Source organism: Heteronotia binoei, chromosome 1 (genome assembly GCF_032191835.1).
Source record: "Heteronotia binoei isolate CCM8104 ecotype False Entrance Well chromosome 1, APGP_CSIRO_Hbin_v1, whole genome shotgun sequence".
Lineage (NCBI taxonomy): Eukaryota > Metazoa > Chordata > Lepidosauria > Squamata > Gekkonidae > Heteronotia > Heteronotia binoei.
This window is the reverse complement of record NC_083223.1, coordinates 127,765,269-127,793,164: the sequence shown is the minus strand read 5'-3', so window position 1 is coordinate 127,793,164 and position 27,896 is coordinate 127,765,269. Positions and strand designations below refer to the sequence as shown.

General features: G+C 41.2%; 1 protein-coding gene across 3 annotated transcripts in view; it reads right to left on the bottom strand.

Moving 5' to 3' along the window:
• The window catches only part of UTRN (utrophin), a 640,548-nt gene that overhangs the window by 122,997 nt on the left and 489,655 nt on the right, over positions 1–27,896 (bottom strand). For all 3 annotated transcript variants that reach the window (XM_060240558.1, XM_060240540.1, XM_060240548.1), the window contains 4 exons: positions 20,915–21,183; positions 18,458–18,604; positions 14,367–14,445; positions 2,807–2,867 (listed from right to left, as the gene is read on the bottom strand). In XM_060240558.1, coding sequence (XP_060096541.1) covers positions 2,807–2,867; positions 14,367–14,445; positions 18,458–18,604; positions 20,915–21,183 — 556 coding nt within the window. The remainder of the gene's footprint in view (positions 1–2,806; positions 2,868–14,366; positions 14,446–18,457; positions 18,605–20,914; positions 21,184–27,896) is intronic.

Sequence of the window (27,896 nt, the reverse complement as noted above, 5' to 3'; positions counted from 1 at the left end):
CCAGCATTTCATGGAGATCAGTGGGCTGCAATGGGAGGAAATGGTAAGAATTCCATTCTACCACTGGAAAATTTGGCCTAGATACAACTCACAGCCTTAACTCATTTTGATTCTTTTCTCATGTAAAAATCCAGAGCAAATTCTAAAAGTTTCCAAAATATGAAAACTGTATTTTTAGAATTTTACTAAAAAACTTAATCTGCAGAAATCAGAAACGTGAAAGTTACGCTAAATGCAATACTACTGTCCAAAAAACTATAGTATTAGACATATTCTTGAAATATAGGGATGGGCACAGACTAGGAAATTTCAGTTTGGTTTGCAAACTGAACCAGAACCAGTTTGAATTTAAAAAGGCTGCTGGGGGCCAAGAGGCTCAAAAATCAGAACAGATCTCTCCAGCTGACTTTCCTCTACATGCCCACCAAGTTTGGTGAAAACTGGACTTTGGAGATCCAAGTTAGAGACCCTCAAACAATGAGTCCCTGGACAGTGCTAAAGAAGCAAATGAAGACAAAGAAGCAGTAGGTGATGATGATGATGATGCTAAATAGATTAGAAGTAATCAGCCAATGTTTAAACTGTCTAACACAACAAAATCGGTATACAGCTAAATTGTTTCTTAAAGTACCTCCCAGATAAACTAACCTGTACACTTCAATATTTTAGGCAAATGTTAACATAATCCAGCACAGCACACACTGTTCTTTGAACTATCCAAGTTCTCTAGCTCAAACTGTACTTTGATCACCTCTAAAGTACACTCTAGAGATCAATCTAAAGTGCATTTTTCCCCAGCAGCTCCCTGCACCCCTGAAAAAACCACTGTCAAGAGTCCAGACTCCTTACAGCAATATGCCTTGCAGAAATATTGGCTAAAAATGTCCTCAATATCACTTTCAGACAAGCTTCTCATCCATTTATAGACCTTTCTCTGCTGGCACATGAGTGAGCGGGAGGTGATTTCTGCAGATGCCCTGTGATACTACCCAATGTTCACAAATGCTTGGGGATCTATAACATAGAATGATTTAAAACTAAACTGATCTTCCAATCTTCCCATGAGAAGAATGAAGATGCATCTAGGAGAGTGAGTACAAAATGAATTCTAACTACTATCAAAGCAAGCTACTGCATGTAAAATAAGCTACTTAATTACACGATATCATCAACAAAGCTTCACTTGGAATAAGATTTATCAAACTGATGAGTAAAGAAATAGGCACAGAAGAAGTCATTTGTAGAGGCAGAGATGACTGATCCTTGGGCAAATTGCTTTAACATTATGAAATGCCATTCATTACAAAAAACACATGGAAATGAAGAATTACAGCATCAGAGTCATCAGAAGAGCATCCTAATCATGAAGAATACAATCTGTAAAAGCATGCCTATAGAACCTTAGAAATTACCTGCCTGCCAAATTCTCTAGGAAACTAGTGCACATTTACTTTATGATACAGGAGAATTTTGCATTCCAAACTCTTGCTCACTTTTCTTAGATAAACAACAGATTTTAAATATTAAGGTAAGAGGTGGTATACAAAGTATAAAACACAAGACCTGGACTCGGGTTATGCTTTTACAGTCAACTAGTGCATCTACAAAGGATTTAACTCCTCAAGATTTAAAAGGCCATTTCTAAACACACGAGACCAGGGATCTCTGCTCTACTCATCAGAGCTATTAATGCTAGGAGAAGTTGAAAGCGGCAGGAAAAGAAGACGACTCAACATGAGATGGAGCTACTCAATAATAGAAGCCATGGCTCTCAGTCTGCAAGACCTGAGAAGGTGATAAATGATAGAATGGTTTCGAGGTCATTTATTCATAGGATCTTCATAAGTCAGAAGCAATTTGATGGCACAAAACGCACACACATAACAGGATTGCACAAAACACACAGCATTGTAAACTAATAACTTTTAATTGCATTTGGAATGATTTAAGCATATTTCTCCACTAAAATCAATAGTTTGTTGGGGTTTTTTGGTTGAGTCATGGTCACAATGTTTGCATTGAAGCTTTAATTTACAATACTCCTTGTGATGTAATGACTGAATAATGGGCATCATACATTTGGGGGGTAGAGCTGTAAAACAGAATGTCTACAGTAAAACAATGAAGAAATATACATATTGTATTGTAAAAGAAGCAGAAAAAGAACGCTACACTGGATATTGTCTCTTCTGTTCCAAATCTTAAACAGGAAAACACTGTCTACATATCCCATTCTTACTTTAATGTAAGTTTCTAAAGATGTTACTAGTGTCTTATTATCCTGGAAGACACACTAACAAAATTTGTGGTAGGGTATGAGCATTCATGAGTCATGAAGAACAACATCTGAAGAAGTGAGTAGTGAGTCATGAAATGCTCATAACCATATCACATTTTTTTAGTCTTTAAGATGCTTCTGGACTCTTATTCTTTTCTAGTATTATCTTGGAAGTCTGTTTTTATTATTCAGGTCTTTTTTCCAGCATATTTTATCAGCATATTTCTAATTTAATGCACAACTGGCATTATTAACTTAATGGCACTTCAGATATGACTAAGTAGGTACTTACTGTAAATATTTGTGAGACAAAGGATTGCTGCTGAGACATGGGTTTTTTGTTTACCATAACTACTTGCACTGAAGAAAAGACGAATCCCATCAAAACACATATACAAGTTCAACTAGAGAGACGAATTATAGTAGCTTTCTGCTTGATAGCATGAGGAGAGGCAGCTGAGAATTAATAGAACTAAAACACTGTACGTTTCTCTAATACAATTACAGCAACAATAAAGGCCAGCTTACTTGATGTAGTAAGGAACTTTGTTATGTGAAACTGATCTCTGCCATGGTAGCTCCACTGAAGCTGTAAAGACAAAAAAAGGATGTAATTATGTAACTGACAGAGACAATATAACTTTGCTTTAAGATTAGACTCAATTGTAGGCAAGCAAAAATCCAATAAACATGCTTTTTAGTCTTCCACCAATACCAGTCTTGTCTATGTAACCTAACTTTAAGATACTGTTACAGATATAGCCAGAAATATAGGGGAGGCAATGAAAGAAACAAATACTGTGATGTACTGGTTAACAATGTTTAATAAAACCATTTAAAAACCTTTCAAATATCTTTTTGTACTTCACTAGAAATAACAATTTCAGTTAACAATATTATCACAGAGGTCCATTCTTACATTCCAATATTACAAGAAAGGTCCTATGAGCACCCAGATATAGATTCATTTCGTCAATAGACTTCCTCAGGAGTAATCCTTCCTGTATTTCTTCCAGGGTTACCAGACTCTTATAACAACCCAATATTAATGCTCTTCTGCAATATCTTCTATCTTAAGTTTTCTCATCCACTCAATGACACTTAAGTGCATATATTTATATTAGGAGCTTTAACCAGTCCAAACTTATTCATTTAACCAGATGCACAAGCCTTCTGTAGTTTGCTGGCCAATAGCTCTCTGCAGACATCATTTAGATTAAAAAGTAGCAAGAATGAACTAACATTTTGTATATATTCTAAGAAGACATTTTAAGTATAAACAGGCTTCATTTTGGGCCAGAGAGGCCCACTGTGCCCACATGGCCCACCATGCTTCTCTGGAAGCTCTCTGTGTCCTCCCTCCCTACCTCCACCTTCCCCTCAGCCTTTGCCTGGCATGGCCACTCCCAGGGCAGTGGTGAGTGGCTGCTCTTTTTTGCAGGGGGTGGGGGTGGCAGACAGAGAGCACCTGGCTGTGCCAGGTCTTCCGCAGCCTCCGGTGGCCGGGAGAGGCCTAGGCCCAGCATGGCATCTCCCAGGGAGGTGGCAGATAGTTGCTCCTTCTTGCAGGTGTGGGGAGGCAACTGGAGAGTGCCTGTGCCATGCCAGGAAATGGCATCAGAATGCTGAAGAGGCTTTCTTTTTACTATTAGAACCAGTATCAGAATGTTGTTAAATCTGTTGTCAGAAAATCTGTGTTGGCAATCAAAATCTTCTTTGGTAAGTCCCGATTCAACAATTACTGAAGTCAGGGTGTGTGGCATATGCAAATGAGCAAATGAGTTATGCTAATGAGCTCCAGCACCTGTTTTTTTCAAAATGACATGAGTATAGATAACCTCGTATGGTGTTTGAAGTTATAACAAGTAGGGCCTGCTCATGCTCCTCATGGTGGGGACTCATTTCCCAAAAACAATTTCTCACCAGGCTCTTTTGCAGTTGCCACTCACTGACTCCCCCTCTACTTTTAATGGTTTGTGAAGGCTTCCTCACCCCTCACCTTGCCAAACATGTGGAGAGCTAGGGAAGCTGTCAAGTATCCCTAGTTGGGGAAGAAATGCAGAGACCCAGAAGCAAGTCAGACAGAGCATGGCCTGCCTCGCCTCCGCTTGCCTCCGCTTGGTATAATGTGTTGTGAGTGTAATCTATGTTTAGAATGTAATATATTTGCTTTAATTTTTTTTTTTTAAAAAAAAGATTAGAATGGAAACAGAGACTCTGTAATAGTATTTACTACTGTACTATACCCAGAATGAGCCTATAGCATTAATGAGGTTCACCTCTGGCTAGGATTTAAATGATCTGGTACAGGAATGCTAACTAGATGCCTAGGGTATCTTAAGTGCACATCTATATATCAATCAGGCCTGACCAGAGTAATCCAGACCAATATGTGTTGCTAATGTGTTTTGCTAAACAGCAGCACTATAAACATATGGATATGGTGCACTTGTAGACATAAGGCTAGTGGTTAAGGGACTATATACAGATGTTAGGACCCACTGGGAAAAGATTTCGAGTGTTCAAGGGGAAGCAATAGTCTGTTCTTGATTTTCTATCACAAACTCTCCGGTAGTCAGTTTAGTCCCTGTTGCAGGCTGAACTATCTGACAGCCAAACATGACCTTGTAATCTCAGACAATGTAGAAAAAAGGTTTCTCCTCTGAGATGGTATCACAAGAGGATCTGAATTCTCTGAATACCAGAGGTTTGTGTAAACCTTGATCAAGCCAAGGCTCTTCAAGGATGAGCTCAGCATGGGAAAGAGCAAGACAACCCAATAACAAAGATATAATATAGTCTTAGAGATTCATGGTCAGACCACTCAGTGTCAAATGGGATATGACAGAGATAAGGAAAAAGAGAACGTATTTCTGTTCTTCAGCAAAGGCTGGCAGACATCCATGGACATAAAAAGAAGCATATAAAGTATGGTCAGCTATGTCAACCCAGCTACAAAAGGCAAAACATGAATTAAAAAAATCCACAATCCAATTTTTTTTAAAAAACACAGAAAATTCAGTCTCATCAGAATATAATATGCACAACAGATGTAATAATTATGAGCTGTCATAGGCTTACTGTCAAATATATTTTTAATGTATTTATGTCATTTATAGTCCTCTTTCTCTTTGAGACTCAACGTAGATTACACAGCAATTCCATGATAGCATTTAAATCAACGAGAGAGGTCTAGGACTGATAGACAATTTAAAAACTAATAAGTCACCAGGCCCAGATGGCACACATCCGAGAGTTCCAGAAGAACTCAAAGGTGAAATTGTGGAACTCCTGACAAAAATATGTACTCTTTCACTAAAATCTGCCTCCATTCCTGAGGACTGGAATATAGCTAATGTCACCCCCATTTTTAAAAAGGGTTCCAGAGGAGATCTGGGAAATTACAGGCCAGTCAGTTTGACTTCAATACCAGGAAAGTTAGTGGAGACTGTTATTAAAGAGAGGATTAGTAGGCACACTGATGAACAAAAATTGTTGAGGAAGACTCAGCATGGGTTCTGTAAGGGAAGATCTTGTCTCACTAACCTGTTAAAAGTTCTTTGAGGGGGTGAACAAACATGTAGACAAAGGGGACTGAATAGATGTTGTTTACCTTAACTTTCAGAAAGGTTTTGATAAAGTTACTCATCAAAAGCTCCTAAGTAAGCTCAAGAGTCATGGGGTAAAAGGACAAGTTCTCTTGTGAATCAAAAACTGCCTAATTAATAGGAAACAGTGAGTATAAATGGGCAATTTTCGCAGTAGAGTGTGGTAAGCAGTGGGGTGCCACAGGGCTCAGTACTGGGTCCAATTGCTTTTAAACATGTTCATTAATGATTTGGAGTTGGGAGTAAGCAGTGAAGTGACTAAGTTTGTGGATGACACTAAATGTTCAGGTTGGTGAGAACCAGAGATTGTGAGGCACTCCAAAAGGATCTGTCGAGGCTGGGCATCAATATGGCAAATGAGGTTCAAAGTGGCCAAGTGCAAGTAATGCACATTGGGGTCAAAAATCCTAACTATAAATACATATTGATGGGATGTGAACTGGAGAAGACTGACCAAGAGAGAGATCTTGGGGTCATGGTAGATAACTCACTGAAAATGTTGAGACAGTGTGCGACTGCAATAAAAAAGGCCAATGCTATGCTGGGAATTATTAGGAAGGGATAGTGCAGCCTTACTTGGAGTACTGTGCACAATTCTGGTCACCACACCTCAAGAAAGATATTATAGCTTTGGAAGAAGTCCAGAAAAGGACAACCAGAATGATTAAAGGGTTGGAACACTGTCCCTATGAAGAAATATTAAAACACTTAGGGCTCTTTAGCTTGGAGAAACGTCGACTGAGGGGTGACGATAGAGGTTTACAAGATTATGCATGGAATAGAGAAGGCAGAGAAAGAAGTACTTTTCTCCCTTTCTTACAATACGGGAACTCGTGGACATGCAATGAAATTGCTGAGCAGTTGGATTAGAACGGATAAAAATAAGTACTTCTTCACCCAAAGGGTGATTAACACATGGAATTCACTGCCACAGGAGGTGGCGGTGGCTACAAGCATAGCCAGCTTCAAGAGGGGATTGAATAAACATATGGAGCAGAGGTCCATATGTATTGTTGGAACTCTCCATCTGGGGCAAGTGATGTTCTGTATTTTAGGTGCTTGGGAGAGGCAACAGTGTGAGGGCTTCTGGTATCCTGGCCCCACTGATGGACCTCCTGATGGCACCTGGGTTTTTTGGCCACTGTGTGACACAGAGTGTTGGACTGGATGAGCCACTGGCCTGATCCACAGTGGCTTCGCTTATGTTCTTATGAATCGGACATCCAATAAACCATGAAATAGAGATTTGGCTTGCAGAAATCTAAAAACAGGGCTGAAACCAAGCTGAAACAAAGAATAAACACTAACATGACACATCTAAAGGTGGAGTGCAGAAATCAGCAGACTCATACTTATAACAATAGAAAGTACATACTAGACCAGTCGTGCAGACCACAGTTCCTATCCCTTTACGAAAGCATCTTTCTGAAACATTTCATTACAGGAATAACAAATATGTAACATTCATACAATTAAAAACATGAAGGTGCTAAATGAAAAAGTAAACACTGGGTCAAGAAAGGAAAAGGTCAACAAACAAGAACACACACACTCCTATTCCAGATTAATGCTGCATCAGACAATAATCTGGTGATGTCCAATAACTAACACACATTGCTTTTAACCTAGTGGTAAGCTCCCACTTCCACTAGCGCCATGGAGCATACTGATAAATATCAGCAACAGAGGGACCAGTCATCACCTGATCATTTAGCAACTGACTGGTAGAAACACCTGGGACAGCTATACCTTCTGAGACAAGTCTAGGGGAAAAAAACGTAAGAGGAATGCCAAGAACAAACCCTAACATGACAAAAAAATTCTTAAAAGGTGACTGAGGCTTGGGGACATTGTCACCACTACCAAGTTATCTTTATAGAAGGAGTCAAATCTAGTAAAAGTTACTGCCTAGAGTTGCCAGTCTCCAGGTAAAGCCTGGAGATCTCTCGCTTTTACAACTGATCTCCAGCTGACAAAGATCAGCCCCCCTGGAGAAAATGGCTGCTTTGAAGGGTGAACTCTATGGCATTGCACCATGCTGAGGTACCACTCCCCAAACCCTGCCATCTCCTGGATCCACCCCAAAGTCTCCAGGTATTTTCTATCCCAGACCTGGCAACCCTATCTCTGCCCAGGGCTGGAAACCGTCATATGCCCCATAATAGGTTAACCCTACATCAGCCAGTCACCCTGCAGTGGCTGATTAATAACCTTCCAAGGGCGGCAGGAACCACCATTGTGTGTTCAGAGGCTCCAAAGAACAAGTAATTGGACACTCTCCCAGATGCCAGGACTATGAACCCTTTATCAACAAAAAACCTTGTCATACTGCACAAGAGAGGTTGCACTTAGCTGGCAGGAAAATCTCCTGCCCATTGCCCAGCAGGATCACAAGAAGGTGTCAAACCCCGAACTAGACTCATATAAGTTAAGAGAGTCATAGAGTCACAGAGTTGGAAGGGGCCATATGGCTATCTAGTCCAACCCTTGCTCAATAAAAGATCAGCCTCTAGAGCATCCCTGACAAGTTTTTGTCCAGTAAGGGGAAGCTTGCCACCTCCCTAGGTAGCTGATTCCACTGTTGAACAACTCTCACTGTAAAAGAGTTTTTCCTAATATCCAGCCAGTGTCAAGTGCCTTCCCATGATATATTGTTATGTGATATGCCTGGGTATTTTGAGCAGAATGTGAAACCGAGTATTATTCATGTTGCTTTGCTCCCCCCACGCTTCGTTTGCTGTTATCTGTATAACATATTATAGAAGACACTCTGCCGACTTGAGACAACACCTCAAGGCCATTGCTAAAGCAAAAGTGATAACCACCTGCATTCCCAGGACATTGGGAGGGAGGGGGATAATCTCCCGCCTAAGATCCCTGCCAAGCTTTCCTGCTATTAATTGAATACGTAACAGTTTTGCAGTATCTATATATACTGGAGCCATATTGCCTAGGGTCTTTAGTCTTAGCAAAAACCTGTAGTGCCTTAAGGACTGTCAGCAATAAACTTGACCTTTTCCATGATTGGTGTGAGTTGCTGAACTGCCAGGGTCTTGACAGCCAGTACCTTCCCACGCTTAATTTAAACCCATTATTGTGAGTCCTCTCCTCTATTGCCAACAAGAACAAGTCCCTGCCCTCCTTTAAGTGATGGCCCTTCAAAGAGAGCAATCATGTATCCCCCCCTCTCAACCGCCTCCTCTCTAGACTGAACATTCCCAAGTTATTCAACCTTTCCTTATAGGGCTTGGTCTTCAGGCCCCTGCTCATTCTCATTGCTCTCCTCTGCACTTGCTCCATTCTGTCCACATCCTTTTGAAGTGAAGCTTCCAGAACTGCACACAATACTCCAGATGAGGCCTGACCAAGGGAATGTACAGCAGGACTATAACACCTTGCAATTTGGATGTTATGCCTCTGTTGATACACCCCAAGATCACATTACCCTTTTTGGTCACTGCATCACACTGACTACTCATATTTAATTTATGGTCTACCCATATCCCAAGATCTTGTTCACACACACTGCTACCCAAAACTCCACATTTTTGTTACCCAGGTATTGAACTCAGCACTAATTCTTGTTAAGTTGCATCTTGTTCAGATCTGCTCACTTTTCCATTGTCTTCACATCTTGTTGAATTCAAATTTTTCTTGTGTGTTTGCTGCTCCTTCCAATTTGGTGTCATCTTCCCCCCATACACACACTTTCATCTAGATCAGGGGTGGCCAATGGTAGCTCTCCAGATGTTTTTGCCTACAACTCCCATCAGCCCCAGTCAGCATGGCCAATGGCTGGGGCTGATGGGAGTTGTAGGCAAAAAACATCTGGAGAGCTACTGTTGGCCACCCCTGATCTAGATCATTTATAAGCATATTAAAAAGTACCAAGCCCAGAACTGAGCCCTGTGGCAATGCACTGGACACCTCCCTCCATTCAGATGAAATGCCACTGACAAATGCTCTTTGAGTGTGGTTCTCCAACAAGTTTTCCATCCACCTAACTATCCTAGAGCAGTCCACAGCCCTCTAATTTACCCATCAGAACATCATGGGTAACTCTGTCAAAACCTTTACTGAAATCCAGGTAAATAACACCAATAGCATTCACTTGATCCAGTAAACTCGTCACTCAATCAAAAAAGGACCTGTTGAGGATAAATCCATTGCGGACTCCCCCAGATCACCAAGCTGTCCTTTAGATGCTTGCAGATTGATCCCTCTAAAATCAGCTCTAGTATCTTCCCTGGGACAGAGATCAGACTGGCTGGTCTGTAGTTTCCTGGGTCCCTCCTCCCTTTTAAAAAGATTGGGATAGCATCTGTCCTCCTCCAGTCTTTTGGCATGTCTCCCATTTCCCAAGAAGTCTGGAAGATGATGGACAAAGGCTCTGCAAGATCTCTAGAAAGTTCTTTGAGCACTCTCAGGTGCATACCATCTAAGCCTGCTTCGGTGGGGAGGGTGGGATATAAATTAAAAATTATTATTATTATACCATCTGGCCCAGGGGATCTGTACTCATTCAATGCAGCCAGGTGCATCTCAGTTACCTCTCTGTCCATGTCAACAAGCAGCCCATATACTGTGTCTTGCCTACTACCATCTCTAGATGAGTCTGTTTTCTTCTTCAAGGAAAAAACTGAGGCGAAATAGGCATTAAGCCTTGTCTGCATTCTCTCAGTCTTGTCACAAGTTTCTCCATTTTCACCCAACAGTGAGCCCATCACCTCTTTTATCTTGCATTTGCTCCTCACATATCTGAAGATTTTTTTTTTGTTGTAGCAAGCCTCCCTGGCCAGCTTTAGCTCACTGGGAGCTTTGGCCTCTCTGATGGTGACTTTCACTGCATAGCAACAAACAGATACTCTTCTGTAGAGGTATGCTTGCCTCTTTTCCTTAAACATTTCCTTTTTCTCTCTTAGCACATCATGGAATTCTATGTTCATCCACATTGGCTTCTTAGATTCCCTACCATGTTTCTTTTTTGTTGGCTTGAGCTTGCAAGAGCTCTTGTTTTTAAGAAAGCCTACCCTTCACTTGGTCTTTTCCCTTCCAGCAGTCTTGCCCATTGAATGAGTCTCGTCATGCCTCTGAGTTTATTAAAGTCTGTCCCACTGTGTGGTTATGAACTTCCTTGGTCCCCCACAGCAACAGGAATTCTAGCAGGACATGGTAACTTCCCCTTAAAGTCCCCACCACCTTCACCTTATCTACCATCTTTTGCCTGTTGGACAATATAACTCAAGTATGGCTGAGCCCCTCAGAGCTTTCTCTACCATTTGATGAATGAAGTTGTTGGCCAGACAGGTCAGGAACATGCATGACCATGGACATTCTAAAGAGTTTGTCTCCCAGCATACATTAGGGAAGTTATTATTATTATTAATTAAATTTATGAATCGCCTCATCCCGGCCAATGTCGGGCTATAGGAGATGTACAACAAAAGGTACACATAAAACCAATAATTTAAACAGTTGCAACCCATTCAAGTAACCCATAACTACAAGGTCATGTTGTTTGGAATACCCTGTCAAGCTGTTCTAGGAGGGCAACATTCACCTCCTCATCTTGGTCAGGAGGTCTGTAGCACAGTTCAAGCCACAATGCTGTTTGTCCTCCCTTCTCTTATCCTCACCCAGATACTTTGCTGGCACCTTTCTCTAGTATCTACCAACAAACAAACCTTCTCCTCACATATAGCACCACTCCACCTTCTCTTCCACCCTTTCAGTTTCTCTTGAACAGCTCGTATCCATCCACTACTATGTTCCAGTCATGGGAATCATCCCACCAAGTCTCTGTAATACCTACTAAATCAAATCCCTCTGCCAGTATTAGAAGCTCATTCTCTTCATTCTTATTGCCCCAGTTTTGGACATTGATGCATAGACTCCTGAAACCCTGCACCTTTGGCTCTGTTGGAACTAGCCCTCCCAGGTGGGCCTCTGTTGTTTGTTCTCCTTCATTTAAATTCCGATGTTGGTCATCTCCTTCCCCTTGTGGTGTCAGTTTAAAGCCCTCTTGATGAATCTCCCAGGTTTCTGCCAAACATATTCTTCCCTGATCTTCACAGGTGAAGTCCACTGCATACTAGTAGGTTGTCATCCATAAAACCTAGCCAATTGTCCCAGAATCCAAATCGCTCCTGCTGGCACCACCAATGCAGCCAGTGGTTCACTTTCATTATTGTCTGCTCCTGTTGTATTCCCCTTCCTATGATAGGAAGGAGTAAAGAGAACACCACCTGCACACCCATTCTCTTTAGCTTCCTTCTGAGAGCATCACTGTCAGTCTTAATGCTTTAAATGGTGTTCATTGTTGTGTTGTTGGTTCCCCCATGAACCATCACTAAATGGGTTTGATGAGTTTCGAGTTCCTATCTATCTATAATATCTTTAATTTTGCCCCTGGCAAGCAACACACCTCTCAGGCCAGGGAGTCAGCTATGACCAACACCTTCCTTTTCCTTCACATGCCATTTCTTTGTATCACCCAGTCCACCTCCCTTTGTTGTGTTTGTGATACTTCCTCTGGCAGTGTTTCAATCTCTACCTTCACCACAAGGGCCTGGAATAAATTCCTTAGTTCTAATGGCTGAGTGATTTCTTGTTCCACACCTTTAGGGTCAGGCTGTAGTGCTCTGAGGAGTCTTGTTAACACAGTCTACCACACTGTTATCCCTTTGACTAGTCTCTCCTTTCTTATACAGGACATCAAGTTAATAAAATCCTCTCCTTCCTTGATTTCATGGAGAGTAATAATCCTTTCTTATAGGCTCCAAGCCTTCTCCTCTAAGAAGTGTAGTCCATCTTGTCCTCTGGGAGGAAGACAAACATGGCACACTCTCCACAAGTCCATGAGCATTCATCATCACTTCCCAAGTGGATTCTTGCACCTAGAAATAACTTGGTGTGTTGATGCACCTTGAAACTCAGAGAACTGACCAAATGGTTACTTGAGCCAAAAGTGGTAAAGCACAAATAATGTAAAATTCTCTTAACTACTGATGGGATCTCCAGGCCCAAGATGATGGGGGGCACCTTTTTGAAACCTGGTAGTTCTTTTGAGGCTCCATAGCTGCACCACAAATTGGTGCCTCTACTTCAACCCCCGCCCCCCAGATCACTGAATATATCCAAGGATAGCGTTACCATTGACTTTAATGGTCCCCATAGGGTATAATAGACCTGAAAAAAATTGAGATTCCTGATTATTACCAGATCCAGATACCATAACGGTATTTGGATTTGGGAATATCAGGACATATCAACATTTTTAAGGCTCAATATACTGGGGGGGGGGGGGGGGAAACATTTTTCCCTGCACACCCCTAGTAAGCATACATACCCTAACTCAGGGGTATCGAACATGCTGCCCGAGGGCCGAATCAGGCCCCTGGAGGGCTCTTATCAGGCCTCCGAGCAACTAGCTGTCGTCTGCTTCCTTCTCCCTCTCTCTTGCCCTCCCACTATATCTCAACTTGCTTTGCAAGGCTTGCTCAATTGCACAGGAGCTACAGAGCAAAACTTCATTTTTCTCCATTGGTTGAGGCATGTACCCCTCCTGGCCCCTGGGGAGGGGAGGAAAAGAGCCAGAGCTTCCTTTGCCCAGTTCCCTGGATCCCATGGGAGAAATACAAAGAAAGCATCTTTAAAACCAACAAGGGCTAATGTTTTAAGCATGTTTTAATTTTTTTTAAAAAATCTTCAGTCGTGTTTGTCTGTGCCCTTTAAAAAGTTTATATCTCTGCTACCTAATCTTAAATAGGTACGCACATGACCCAGCCCAACATAGCCCGGCATGGCCTGACAAGGTCTCATTTATGTCAGATCTGGCCCTCATAACAAATGAGTTCGACACCCCTGCCCTAACTGATGTTGTTCTGGACGATTAGAGCTGGACTATGGAAATACGGGAATGCTGTATGTAATTAAGATTGTAAATAATCTAAACTTGAATATGTTAATTTTTAGAGTCTTTGACTGCTTTTAATTTGTAAGCTGCTGCAATTGTAATGGTCAAAGGCTTTATGCAATAAAATTTTTACTACTACTACTACCCTAAAAAGGTAAAGGTAGTCCCCTGTGCAAGCACCTGTCGTTTCCGACTCTGGGGTGATGTTGCTTTCACAACATTTTCACAGCAGACTTTTTACGGGGTGGTTTGCCATTGCCTTCCCCAGTCATCTACACTTTCCCCCCAGCAAGCTGGGTACTCATTTTACCGACCTCGGAAGGAGGGAAGGCTGAGTCAACCTGAGCCGGCTACCTGAAACTAGCTTCTGCTGGGATCGAACTCAGGTCGTGAGCAGAGAGTTCAGACTGCACTACTGCAGCTTTACCACTCTGCACCATGGGGTACTATTACCCTACTCAGATAAATATAGTAAGTAAAATTTGATGCTATTAAGTACCTCTGTTATCTGCAATTGGGTTCTCTGTCTCTCAAAATCATATTATAAAAAATAACTAACACTTACTGGAAAGAAAATTTTGAGATGAAGGGCCACACTCCCAGTGTGCTTCCTGTAGTTCTTTAAGGCGATCATCTACAGATACCTGTATTTACAAACACAGATAAAAGCAAACAATATTTTCAGCTGATCATGCAAAGCACCCATCCTGATGGACAACTACTTACAACCACTTTTAGCAAATGGCCTTTAGGTATATCAGAGATTATTTTCTGTGTCCGATTTATATATATCTCTAGTTTTTTTAATGTTTAAATATAAGCTAATAATGTTCACCCTGCAAGCAACACAAATCAATAACAAAAATGGTTTTTATAGTAACTAACAATATTCATTGAAATTTCTGCTTTTCTCCCTTCTTCCCTTATCCAAATGTCTGCAGTCAGCAGGCCTCATTTTGATTGTATTGATCTCACAGATGCCTTTACAAGGAACCACTTTGAAGCATGCTGTTTGCTGGTTGTCAAGATGTGCAGATACCCTCCTGTTTTACTAATTAAACTGTACTTGCACATCCAGCAGGAGCCTAACTGCTTAGTCAAATCTGACTTCAAGAGGAGGACTCTGAGGCAACGGCACACTGGATTGGTCCCTGTTCTGGCTTCTCCTATATATTCTTTAAACTCAACGGCCACAATCAGGTAAAAAGTGAGATACAAGGTTTGATTAAAGTTTTGGTAGAATGTATGCTATGTGTTCCCTAAAGGTGTCTTATATGGAAACTTGCTAGAGTAAAGGTATAATTAAGGTAAATAAACATCACTTGTTCCTAGCTATTTGACTAGACAGACAAGACCCAGATGGAAAAGAACAACAAAGGTTTATTTAACAGAAAAAAAGTATTTAACAGGGCAAAAGCTTTGTGAGGATAGTTTCAATACATAGTATGAAACTGGTTTTCAACTTCACCCCCATAGGTTTCCAATTAAAGTAACCAATTTGTAGTCGAGTCTCAATTAACATAAATAAACCTTGAGGAGAGATTTTATTCCCCTTTATCCAGACAGGTTACCTTAGCTTAAAAAGTTTAACTGGAACCTATTTCCTAACAAATTGGATCCTCTCCAGATTTAAAGTTGCTCTTTTAACACAGAGAACTCCTGTCCACATAACCTGTACACATCAGATCTTTAACAGAATGCTTATTTGTTTCACTAGAGCAATGACAGATCTTTAACAGGATGCTTGTTTCACTAAACGTGCTCTCTTCCCTAGGCCAACCCTTAACTAAAAACCAAACAAAAATCTGTTTAAGATGACACAAAGGAACTTCAAAGGAACAGTAAAACAGTTGTTTTACTGCAAAGGAATTTCAAAAACAGAATGGAGAGAGAAATTGCTGAATTACAAATTATTATGAAACTTGGAACAAACACTTCCCCAGGACTGAGCAGGGATATTGGTTTTTTATCTCATTACAGATGCTAAACCCACGCTCACTGAGTATAGTTATACATCCACAGTATTTCAATGTATTTCTCTTTTAGAATAGTGTATCAGAATAATTTTTTGTATTATAAAAATAGGGATATTGGCTGTTTACCTCATTACATATACTTAACCCATTTAAATGGGTTTTTTTGTATTATTTTTTTCTAATGCCAAACTAGAATGTTTACATGTTAAATAGTAAATAAGGTGGACAAGAACATCACTATCCAATGTATTTCTCTTTTAGCTGTATTGACATACACAAATAGGAATATTGGCTGTTTATCTCATTACATATACTAAACCCATCTTCCACTATATTTTAATGTATTTTTCTTCTAATGACAAACTATATGTATGTTACACGTTAAAAGGTAAATTAGTTGGATGGGAAAAACTACTCAGAAAGTAACACCCTCTTTTTGACCCAGGTTTATATAATAGAGCGATTGACAGACATTCTCACATTTTGACATATTACTGTTTTATTACTTTCACATGCTCATGCTACCCAGATCAAAGGTTTGCTCACTTTTTTTTTACTATTCTGTCATTGGATCTTAAATCTGTATCATTTTGCATTCTAAACCACTGCCTACCAGCTATATATAGCCCTGTTCACTGTACCAGATTCCTTGTCTGATGAATTGTGCTTGGAGCACATGAAAGCTTACGTTCTGAATAAAACTCTGTTGGTCTTGAAGGTGAACTTGACTCCTACTTTGTTCTACTGCTTCAGACCAACACGGCTGCCCACTTGGATCTAACTCCTATTCAGAGCCACCAAAATTCTCTGTTTGAGGAAAACCTTTTTTTCTCTTCATCTCTTAAGCTGATGCTGGCTCATTCCTCCCACCTAGAGGAGTTCCAGGGCCTCTGACTGGCTGACAATCACTTACATTTGGGTGAAGCCAAAATCACAATGACTGGTTCAGAGCCTTGGATTTTTGGGCAAGACTGCCATAGCTTCTGCCACAATTGGAATCTGACTAGTATGTTGCAGCAGCTGCTGTGTTTGATTTAGATTTGAGAGTATAGGTTCTAATGCTACCTCTGTTATGATGCTTGGATGAGTCACTCTCAGCTTATTCTTGATTCAATTATCCTACCATACAAGGTTGCTGGAAGATAAACTGAGGCAGATATTAATTAGTCAGAATTGCATATTACTGGAGTTCAAGTTCCCTGGCTTTTGCAAACTTTTTTTTCTTAATCACTAGTTCCAGTAAATACATCTCAGATCATACATGCATTTTAAAAAGCCTAAGTAATACTACATGATAACTTATGTTAAAAGTAAAAATAAAAGAATTGTGGGGACAGGACAATTTAAATGCTGACTTACAAAAATGCTAATAACTTTGATTTGTAATTTATTTATTTATTTATACTTTTATCCCGCCCTCTCTGCAAGTGGACTTAAGAGGCAATCAATTCAGATATCTACAATTACAATTTAAAAATGATAAAATGCAATTTAAAAACATTTTATGGTGCTGTTCAGTTTCAATATAGGCGGGATCTTTCTTTCTTCTAACAGTGATCCTATAATAGGCTTCCCAACCCTCCCGCTCTGGCGGGAGTCCCCTGGGTTTGCAGCCTCATCTCCCGGTCTTCAAGAAGTGGGAAGCGGGGGGTGGGGGGTGGAGGGGGGGGGAGAACATACCTGTAGGCTTCATTATAGAGCTCCTGAGCCGTTTGTAAAATGTCTGCCCCTTTAAGGCTGGGCAGGGAGCAGGAAGGGCTTGGGAGAACAGCCCCGCCCTTTCTTTTGCTTTCGCTTTCACAGCAAGAGTTCTCCGGAAGAAGATCTGGTAAGTGTGTGTGTGTGTGAGAGAGAGAGAGAGAGAGGGAGGGGGCAGGAGATTCTCTGGTTTGGAGGCCCTCCCCCCTTTTAGAAAGCGTGGGGGGGGAGGGAAATGTCTACTGGGCATTCTATTATCCCCTATGGAGAACGATTCCCATAGGGAATAATAGGGAATTCATCCATTGGTATTGGGGGCTCTGGGGGGGCTATTTTTTGAGGTAGAGGCACCAAATTTTTAGTATAACATCTAGTGCCTCTCCCCAAAATACCCCCCAAGTTTCAAAATGATTGGACCAGAGGGTCCAATTCTATGAGCCCCAAAAGATGGTGCCCCTATACTTCATTATTTCCTATGGAAGAAAGGAATTTTAAAAGGTGTGCTGTCCCTTTAAATGTGATGGCCAGAACTCCCTTGGAGTTCAATTATGCTTGTCACATCCTTGTTCTTGGTTCCACCCCCAATGTCTCCTGGCTCCACCCCCAAAGTCTCCTGGCTCCGCCCCCAAAGTCCCCAGATTTTTCTTTAATTGGACTTGGCAACCCTATCCTATAATGATTATTCTGAAGAATAATAAAGAAGATTCTGAAGAATAGAGATTATTCTGAAATATACATTGATAGAAATACTGCTATTATACTGATGTAAAATATGTCTTTGGAGGTTAATTCTGTCACCCTGTGTGAACTGAATTGTAGAAGATAGCAGAAAATGTAGGTTATCAATCAAAAAAGAAAGGGAGAAGGACTTCTTCATTGCATGTAGCTTTTAAAACAGACAGGGAATAATGATAATAGGAAAAAGAAAAAATGACACTGTCTATACCAGGTTCCTAATTTACTGAAGACAAGAAGAGAATACCTGTAAAAGTTTCCAGCGCATATTGAGGTCATCTAGCTGTCGTGATATCTTTAATGATGGATGAAGGTCAAGTGGAGAGAGTTGACTAGATAAATCATTTACTGCTTTAACTTTCAAGTTGATTGGTGCAATTTCTTCCCTAAAAGCCTAGAAAGGTAAACATACACCTATATTTAATGAAACAATTTAAAGAGCAGTCTCATTTCACACAAATCACATATAAACACTCATTTCTTTTCTCTGTGTGATGGTTCTCATCCACTGAATTCCCTCTGATGCTTTATGTGTTACAGTAAACACCAAAAATTTAGTAAATTTGCTACTGTGGGTTGTGAGAGAAAATATCTGAAATCCCCAAAGTTTACTGGGATACAATGAAACCATAAGAAAATTAGAAAGATAATCAATCGAGGTCATTAAAAAGTTCTTGAGACTCAGCAATGTGTTAGAATGTACTGAATCTCAAGATACATTCAAGGCCTCTCATAGCATGCCTAGTGAATTGCACAATGTTTTTGTAAACCATGAAAATTAGGATGAAACAAGAAAAGCATTTGTCATTCTGTTGTATTTCCAGGCAATCAACAGATTTCTCAGCACTCTCCCAACCCCATCACAGTTTCTGGCCATTCAATTCCAACATTCATTTAGCTTTTTGTTTACTAACACGCCCTCATAATCCTCAACAGATGCTGCTGTTTTTCATACACTGAAAACTTAATAAATTCCTTTCTACCTTATTTTACGCAAATGTCATTAAGTACAAAGAACTTCTTAAAGACAGAAAGAAGCATTCTCATCAGTTTACAAAAGCTTTTATGTTTGTATTAAAATTAAAATGAGAAAGGCAGAGGATATACAGCTTTATATCAATAGTGACAAAGATATAAATCAAATTTGACCAAAATCTGTGAGGATATAAATCAAATTTGACTGAGTTCAGTTTACTCAGTATGTGAAAGCAAGAGTGAAACATAGGAAGGGTGTCTTGCATTTTGTGTGATGCTACATTATGGTGCAACAATCCAATCTCTTTTTAACATCTATGAGCTGATGTGCAATAAGCCTGTAGCTCTTTATAGTCCAGTGCTAAAATATCCAGTGACTTCAGAATTGTGTTCTCATTCTCTGCCTTGCAGTTTTTCACAATTCCCAGGTTTGGAGAAGTGCAAAACAGGAAAGCATAACCTTGAGTGGTGCAAGATGTTGCAAGTTTAATCAAATACTTTTAATAGGATGTCAGACTCTGGCATTGGGCTGGAGTCCAGAGCTGTCTCTTTCTCTAGGGTTCCTTTAGTCAAGCTCGCCCTGAGGGAAGAACCTAAGAAAAGAGTGAGGAGGGGAGGTGTTACAGCACTCTCTTCCCTCTCTCACTCTTGCCAGTAGCCTCTCTTTAGTTGCCTTAGATGAAGACTGGCCCTTCCTCCCTGGTTCTCCCAGGATGCAATTGTAAAAGACTGCTTGGGGGCTAGGCAACTCTGGCCTTATCCACTCTCTGTATCCAAGGGGATAGGCCTATGGGAGTGATGAGTCCAAAAGACCCAATTGGCAGCTGCCTACCTGGGATCCCATTTTCCCTGCCCTTCACTGTTTTACTTCTGAACCCCGCTGGCCTAATGAGGTTACTGCAGCCTGCTTCCTGCTCCACAGAAGCCTTCCTGGCTCCCACAAAAGAGGAGGAACGGGCTATCACTTGTGGTGGGTTCTGCTGCTCCTCTTCCACGCTTGTTGCCTCGTCCCTCAGCTATGACCCTTGGGGGTTGTCTGCTGGCTGGCCCAGGCCTGCCTGGCATCTCTGGGCATTGTGGTGAACTGGGAAGCTGCTCCTGCAGCATCGCAGTGGGCTTCTGAGGTCCTCCCTTTGGCATGGTCTGGAGGCTTCTATCTCCTCAGAAGTAAGTGTGGGAGGCAGGAGGTGTTACTCCAGACACAGTTATTTTGTTTCATACCCACAAAGGCACCAGACTTTAAAAGATTATTGCTGTATTTAGAATTCTACTTCCAAAATGGTATCAGAACAGGATAACAAGTATGCAACAAGTTATTCAATCTAATTAAACCCATTAAATGGTCATTTTCCAGTAGGAAATAAGTTCCATAGCTATTCCTGTTGGTTATCACTATTTGCAAACAGCTCTAGGCATTCAGAGAACCAATCCTTTGTGCTGCACAACCTCCCACTAGTCATGCTTTCCTTCCTGCATCTAACCCTCATGCTGCTTTGTTATCCTCCTGTGACCATACTGCCACTAAAATAATTCTGTAAGATTTGTTCAAGATGAAATATAAGAAGTAAGGAAAAACCTGCACATATTATATTGGTTTTCCTAATCTCTGCTGGTCACAGGAATGCCAGGGCACAGATTATGAGCACCTCCTTAAATTTAAGCACATTTTAATATTCCACAAATGCCTTAGTTCAACATATGTTACACTCAAAAGGAGCTTTGTGCTTACTGTCATTTTATCAATGTGATCCTGCAAAGAGTCAACTAGTATCTCTCCAACAGGTTTCAAGCCATTCTGTGCAGTCTCTGCCTCTCTCAAATCAGCATCCACATCATCAATAGAACATTGCAAGTCTTTCAACTTCTCTAGTGCTTTGTCCACTTGTTTCTGCCAGCTGTTGGCACAGGTATTCAGGCTTTCCCATTTCTCTTTCACTTCCACAGACTGCTTACGCATTGCTTTAGCAATCTTCTGGGCTTTTTCTTCAGGAGTCAGTTCTATAATGGACAACATTTCAATGTCAATATTACTGAAGATTGGAAAGAACTGCAATCACATAAAATTGAACAGATTTATGACAACCACATCCTAAGACTACTGCAGCAATTCTCAGCCTTATTTGTGGTACCTGGTGTGCTTTCACAGGTTTTTGAAACTAAACCAAAACAATAAGGATGCCTTTCCAAAACTGTGAAAAATATTCATGGAAATTTTGTTTTACATACATTAGAGAATTGTGTGAAAGAAGCATCAGAACTACCATATAAGCCATCTACTCAACTACCTGACCATTACAGACATCTTCAGAGGTCCTGCTCAGGTGTCTCAGCCTTCTGAAATCAGGCAAATGACAAGCCAGGAGAGAAACGCCTTGGTCATGGCACCAAAACTCTGGAACTATCTTCCAGGAAATGTGTCTGCCCCATTCTGTTGCCATTTTTCACCAGCTGGTGAAGGCTTTTTTGTTTTGTTCAACATTCCCTTAGTGATCCCTCCCTCATGAGCAATAATTCAATTATTATTTGTATGTGTTTGTATGTCTTTTAACTCTGATTTCAGTTTTTTTAATGATCTATGTTGGGGAGGGTAATGGTTTTAAGATGTGATTTTATTATGTATGTTTTAATTTAATTTGTTAGTCTCCTTGGTGGCCCTTATGAGGTGAGAAAGGTGGGATATAAATTTGGTTAAATAAATACTATATGTACCTCTCCACAGTTTTTCCAACAGAGTGATAAAAGAGAGGACATCATGTGGAAAATTTCTCTCCTCTTTGTTACATATCTGGGATAACAAAAGAACAAAACTGTTACTAATTTATCACTATTCTTTTAGATAAAAAATGGTTCAAACCAGATTTACTTGACAAATCTAAACTTGAAGAGAAATTAGGTACAACTCCTTGTTTTGTTCTTTTGTTATCCCGGATATGTAACAAAGAGGAGAGAAATTTGCGTTTTTGGAATGTTCCAAAAAGTTAATGAGTGACCTATTCATTGTAAAAGGACGAAACCAGATTCAAAGTTACAGAGATTCCACAGAAGTTCTAACTAATAAGAAATTTGTTTGCAGTGAGTTTTTTTTGGAGCAACTTTTCATTTCTTTGCCTTATAACAAGCTGAAGTGGTAACATACAGTGTATCCATACTTCGTTATGATTTTCCTCTTTATGTGGTATGAAGTCCATCCATTTCTTAAATGGGACTCTACATTATCATCACTTCACCAGCTGCTCAGAAAGTACAGGCATGTTTATTAATCCATCTATTTGCTAGAGAAGAAAATACAATGTGGACTTTTTGTCAGAAGACTGTAAAGTAGAAAATAACTCAATGTTCCCTTGAGCCAGTATCACCAACTTGAAATAATTTTACCATAGTTACAAAAAGTGTGTGTGTGTGTGGGGGGGGGAAACCTCCACAAAACTGATTTACAGTTGGGTCTTAACCACTAGAAATCCAGTTTTGAGGAAAATATTTTTAGTTCTCAGTAACAGAGAAAATCAAAAGACAAATGTCCAAGTCACTGATAAAAAATTGAAGAAATTAAGAACAGAACCCTGTGGCAGCTCCATTTGAAATATCCTTGGAAACTGAGGTGTTACTGATGATGAATACAACATATGTATAGTTCTCCAAAAGCTGTGAGTCCATCTGACTATCCCACCATCTAACTTGAATTTAACCAGTTTGTAAACAAAAATATCACACAGTTTGCAAACAAATATATTGTGATGCTAAAATAATGATATAAATTCATTGCATTCCCATCATCCACAATCAAAAGAAAAGAGTTAACTTTAATCTGGCAGGATTTACTCTTAACAAATGCATAATGGTTTATACTAATCACAGCAAAAGAATCTAAAAGAGTAGGTAGACACAGAAAACCAAATTTATACACTGTTCGCATGGAATGGAAGTTAAGGAGGCAGACATTAATACAATTTCCATGCTTTGGAAGCATGAATCAAGTCCATGGGAATCCTTAAATTACCGTATTTTTCGCACCATAAGGCGCTCCGGAGGATAGGACGCACCTTACTCCTGGGGGGCGATCCGCTGCCTCTGCCTCCGATCCGGCGCTTCCCCCGCGCCTGCTTGCTTGGCTCCATCTTCTTCAGGCAAGCACTGGGATCGCTCCACGTGGCCCCAGCGCTTCGCAAGCGCCGGCTGCGGAGGGGGCAGCGTGCTTCCTACTTGCCTGTGTCCCTGCCTTCAGCTGTGATGTTTAAAGCAAGCGCTGGGATCGCTCCCTCCCCCCTCCGATCCCAGCGCTTGCTTTAAACATCACAGCTGAAGGCAGGAGCACAGGCAAGTAGGAAGCACCCGCCCCCTCCGCAAACGCAGCGCTTTGCGAGCGCCGGCTGTGGAGAGGGCAGCGTGCTTCCTACTTCCCTGTGTGCCTGCCTTCAGCTGTGATGTTTAAAGCAAGCGCTGGGATCGCTCCCTCCCCCCTCTGATCCCAGCGCTTGCTTTAAACATCACAGCTGAAGGCAGGCACACAGGGAAGTAGGAAGCACGCTGCCCTCGCCACAGCCAGCGCTGGGGCCACGTGGAGCGATCCCAGCACTTGCCTGAAGAAGATGGAGCCAGGCAGGCAGGCGCGGGGAAGCGCCGGATCGGAGGAAGAGGCAGCAGATTGCCCCCCCCCCCCGAAGGTACGTACCTTCGGACTATAAGACGCACACACTTCCCCCACACACACTTTTTTTTGGGGGGGGGGAAGTGCGTCTTATAGTCCGAAAAATACGGTAATTTCATGTTGTTATTGTTAAACTCTGTACCCATCACAATAAAAAGATACTACTTAGTATTCCTTGACCCAAGTATAACATTAAATGGGGTTGCACTTACCTGCAGTTGTTGTACATTAAGTGGTTTTCTATGCAGGCACACAAGGGACTGTAGGGGTATGCAGGCCAGCCTTGAAGGTGAAAATTTCACTAGCTTTCTTTCTAGTGCTTTCTACAGTGCTAGGATCTCACCCTCCCAGCTTATAGCTGATCTTTTTGCTTAAACCAACATGTGACCAAGGGAGCACGCTCCTTCCCTCAGACCATTTACCATTTACAGAGTGAGGCAATGGGCTCCCCCCATCCTGATAAGCAAGCATCTTTGGTGACATGACAGGGAATTCCAAAAGAACAGCCTTTAAATAGGTTGCCCTAGCAGAACCACCATGCCAGGGACCTGTCAATAACATAGGGCAGAGAGAAGCACTTCTGTTAGGAATGGTAGGAAGGATCAAACTGATGGGGGGGAGGGAGGGAGGGAACCCAGTTCTGCAATGATCTCATATGCAGCATAGCAAACTGCACCACCAACAAAGTAAATGCCATCAGGCCCAGAAACCTCTGGATAGGAAAAGCTGATTGGAATCTGCATTTATGAAAGAGCCCAATTTCCATCTGCAATGCCTGGACTCTTGAGTCCAGAAAGAATGCTTTCCCCTAAAGGGAATCTAGAAGAGCCCCTATAAAAATTATGGAGTGGGTTGGTCATAATTTGAATTTCTCTGCCTGTTCACCTTGAGGCCCAAGGAATTTAAGATGGAAAGTGCTAGGGAAACATGGTCAACCAACATAGATTCAGATTGTGTTACTAAACGCCAATTGTCTAAAAACAGGTAGATTGTAAACACTAGCAAGCTAAAGTGTGGCACTACCACTGATATGCATTGAGCAAAGACTCTTGGTGCTGTGACTAACCCAAACTGCAATACTGCACACTGAAAGGGCATCAACACTGCCCCCCCTTGAAAAAAAATGCAGATACCTCTGTCGCTCTGAATGAATGGAGATATGGAAGTATGTATCTTAAATATCCAGTATGGCAAACCAACAGTTCAGCCCATTTCCTTCCATCTTACTTATCTTTGATGAAATAATGGGAATAAAATCCTTGCTGTAGCTCTTCCTGGGGGACAGATTGAATTGCCTGTTTGCCTGGCAACTAGGTGATTTCCTCTCTCAATTCCAGAGGAGGCCTAGGTAGGTAAGGGAAGCGAGGGCTGGATGATGGGGAGAAATTCTAAATAATAACCCAAAATGACTTTGGAGAGAACCCAGGAGTCTTTTGTAATGACCTTCCAGACATCAAAGAGTGTAGCTAACCTTTAATCAAACCTAAGGGATGCAATTGTGTTCATACCAAGTCACTGGAATGTTTTCTCTGTTAGTAAGATTCCTGAACAATTGATTTAGCCTCTTATAGGTTAAGGTTTATTGGATTTATACCCCGCTCTCCCCACCGAAGCAGGCTCAGGGCGGCTTATTTCGAGACTTCTTTTGTTGTCTCTTCTTACCCTGTTGTTGCCCTCCATACTGGGGGTGATAATGAAGCTGGTGGAGAGGCTGATATCAAAATCATGATTGGGAGCAGTGGGAGTGCCTCAGGAAGTACTCAGGTTTGAATGATGACAGCTGGCCTGTAATCCTCAAAGTTTGGGTTGTTAGTTTATTCCTACACCTCTTGTATGGGGATTCATCAGTCTGAGCACTAAACAAGTCCTTCCTGTCAAAAAGAATTTCTTCCATCTTGGCCCATGTTTCAGTAGGAAGGGCAGTTGTATGCAACCAGAGTGTCATCTGAGAAGTACTGCTGAAGCTATAGTCCAGCTAGAGCATTTGACAGCTGTTCATTCAATCTTATACCCTCGGCTTCAAACAACTTTGCTAAGAAGTTTTTATTGTTAGAAAGGGCATGCTAGTATGCAGACAAGAGTTCCCAAAGAAATAACTCATACCATGGCATAATAGCACTATAGCTAGCCACCTGAAAAGCTACAGCCCCCACAGAGTAAACTTTCATGCCTAGACCCCATCTAGCTTCCTCCCATCTTTATCCGATGGTGAGGAATGAGTTCCTCCTGTGGTTGGAAGGCATGACGTCTGCCACTAGGGAATTAGCAGGATGGTACATTCAGTTCTCCTGCTGGACCCTGTACATGTTTTCCAATTTGTGTGCCAAGGCACACAGAGAAGCCCGCCTGGCACAGACAGACTTTGCAGTCTCTAGCAGGCCTTGAAGCATTGGGAAAGCAATCTGATCTGACAAGCTGGAGTATGCCACCTAAAGTATAGGATCTGACAGCTTTGGATCTGAGCAGACAACTGCAAAAATCATCCTGGTCAACCGCTCTGTATAGAGCCTTAAGACTTCCATGAGTGACACTGGCATTGAATTCCCTATCTTCTTGTTTGGGGATGGAGTTAGCATCAGAGTGAATTGGGAATCCCTCCTCAGAGCTGGAGCCATCTGGTGACAGAAGGAGCTCTGATAGAGCTCCTGGTGTTGAAGGGATCACCATCAGATCAGAGTCAACAGCTGCTGAACCACAGGGTGGAACTTTATTTGCTGGATACCTGGAGTGCTCAACTGAAGTAAATGCATAGGGGTTGGAGGGCAGGAATACCAAGGAAATTGCAAGAACACAGTATGGCTTTCACTTCTCCTGGGGCTTTATAACATGGCCTGATAGTGTTGGGTGTCTGATCTCTTGCATGTCATCCTTGGAGGCTCTTAGCTTGCTCAGCATAAGGTGACAAGGTACTGAGAGGAGGGCGAACAACATCATACTCTCAGGCTTCAAATCAAGCACCTTTGGTTAGACAATGGTTAGAAGTTAGACATGCTGGATGAATGTTTTCACTTCTTTGGAGGTGGTTTGGAAGTGCTTCTTGAAACCAAGACCAACCTATGACTATGCCAGGTCTGAGGGAGGAGCTGATGATTCAGTCAACAGAATGAAGGCCTTGAAGAAAAAAATCCCTTCAAAATGAAAATCTCCTCAAAAGACATAAGAACGCCATGGTGGACTGAGGGAAGGAGCCCTCTTCGCCCCTCAGTCACATGTTGGTTTAAGTTGGAAGATCCAATGTGAGCCAGGAGAGGCGGAGTGCTCCTAGAGCTGTAGAAAACTCAAGAAAGAAAGCTACTAAATTTTTCATCTTCACAGTTGGCCTGTGGGTATACATAGTCCCACATCTGCCTGCACAGAAGCCACAAAGATGAACATCCAGTTAGATGAGGTGTTTATAATCTCCTAATTGAATGACACTTTATACACATGCACCTTTTTGATTTTAAAGCTACTAACCTCCAAACTGGCTTTATGATTTTAAAGCTACTAAAAATACTATAATAAAACTGTTTTATGGTGGCTGCCACACATCTTATTTAAATCAGTAATATGCAACCATGCCAGATGGCAATTGATGTAAATAAAGTATATACATGTAAATTACTTGTTATAAATATTTCTTTTATGATTTATGATTTCGTATTTGTAATTAAAGGATGAAACAGATGGTGCATGCTTAATATAAAATGTCATACTCATCAAAATATCCTTTGCTACTACATAATTAATTGCTATTATCAGGGAGATTTTGTGAATATAAACCACATTGCTTCCAAAATCCTTCACATTTGTTGAGTATTTTAAAAATCTCTTTTTAAAATAGTTCTTGATTTGTCCCTGTGTTGTTTAAAATTCTTGCAAAATCAAGAGTTGGTCAACTGTTATATTCTGCTTTTGTAGCTCTGTGGAGATGAATCTACAGGTTGACTGCCTGCAAGGTAGGTAGAATGGGCACAAGTTTGCCCCAGACTTTGCATGATCACAGAATCATTTGCATAGTGGGAACACAGGGAAGAAGTGTCTGCACATACACACCCTTCCCTGTGATCAGTGACACATGGCTTTC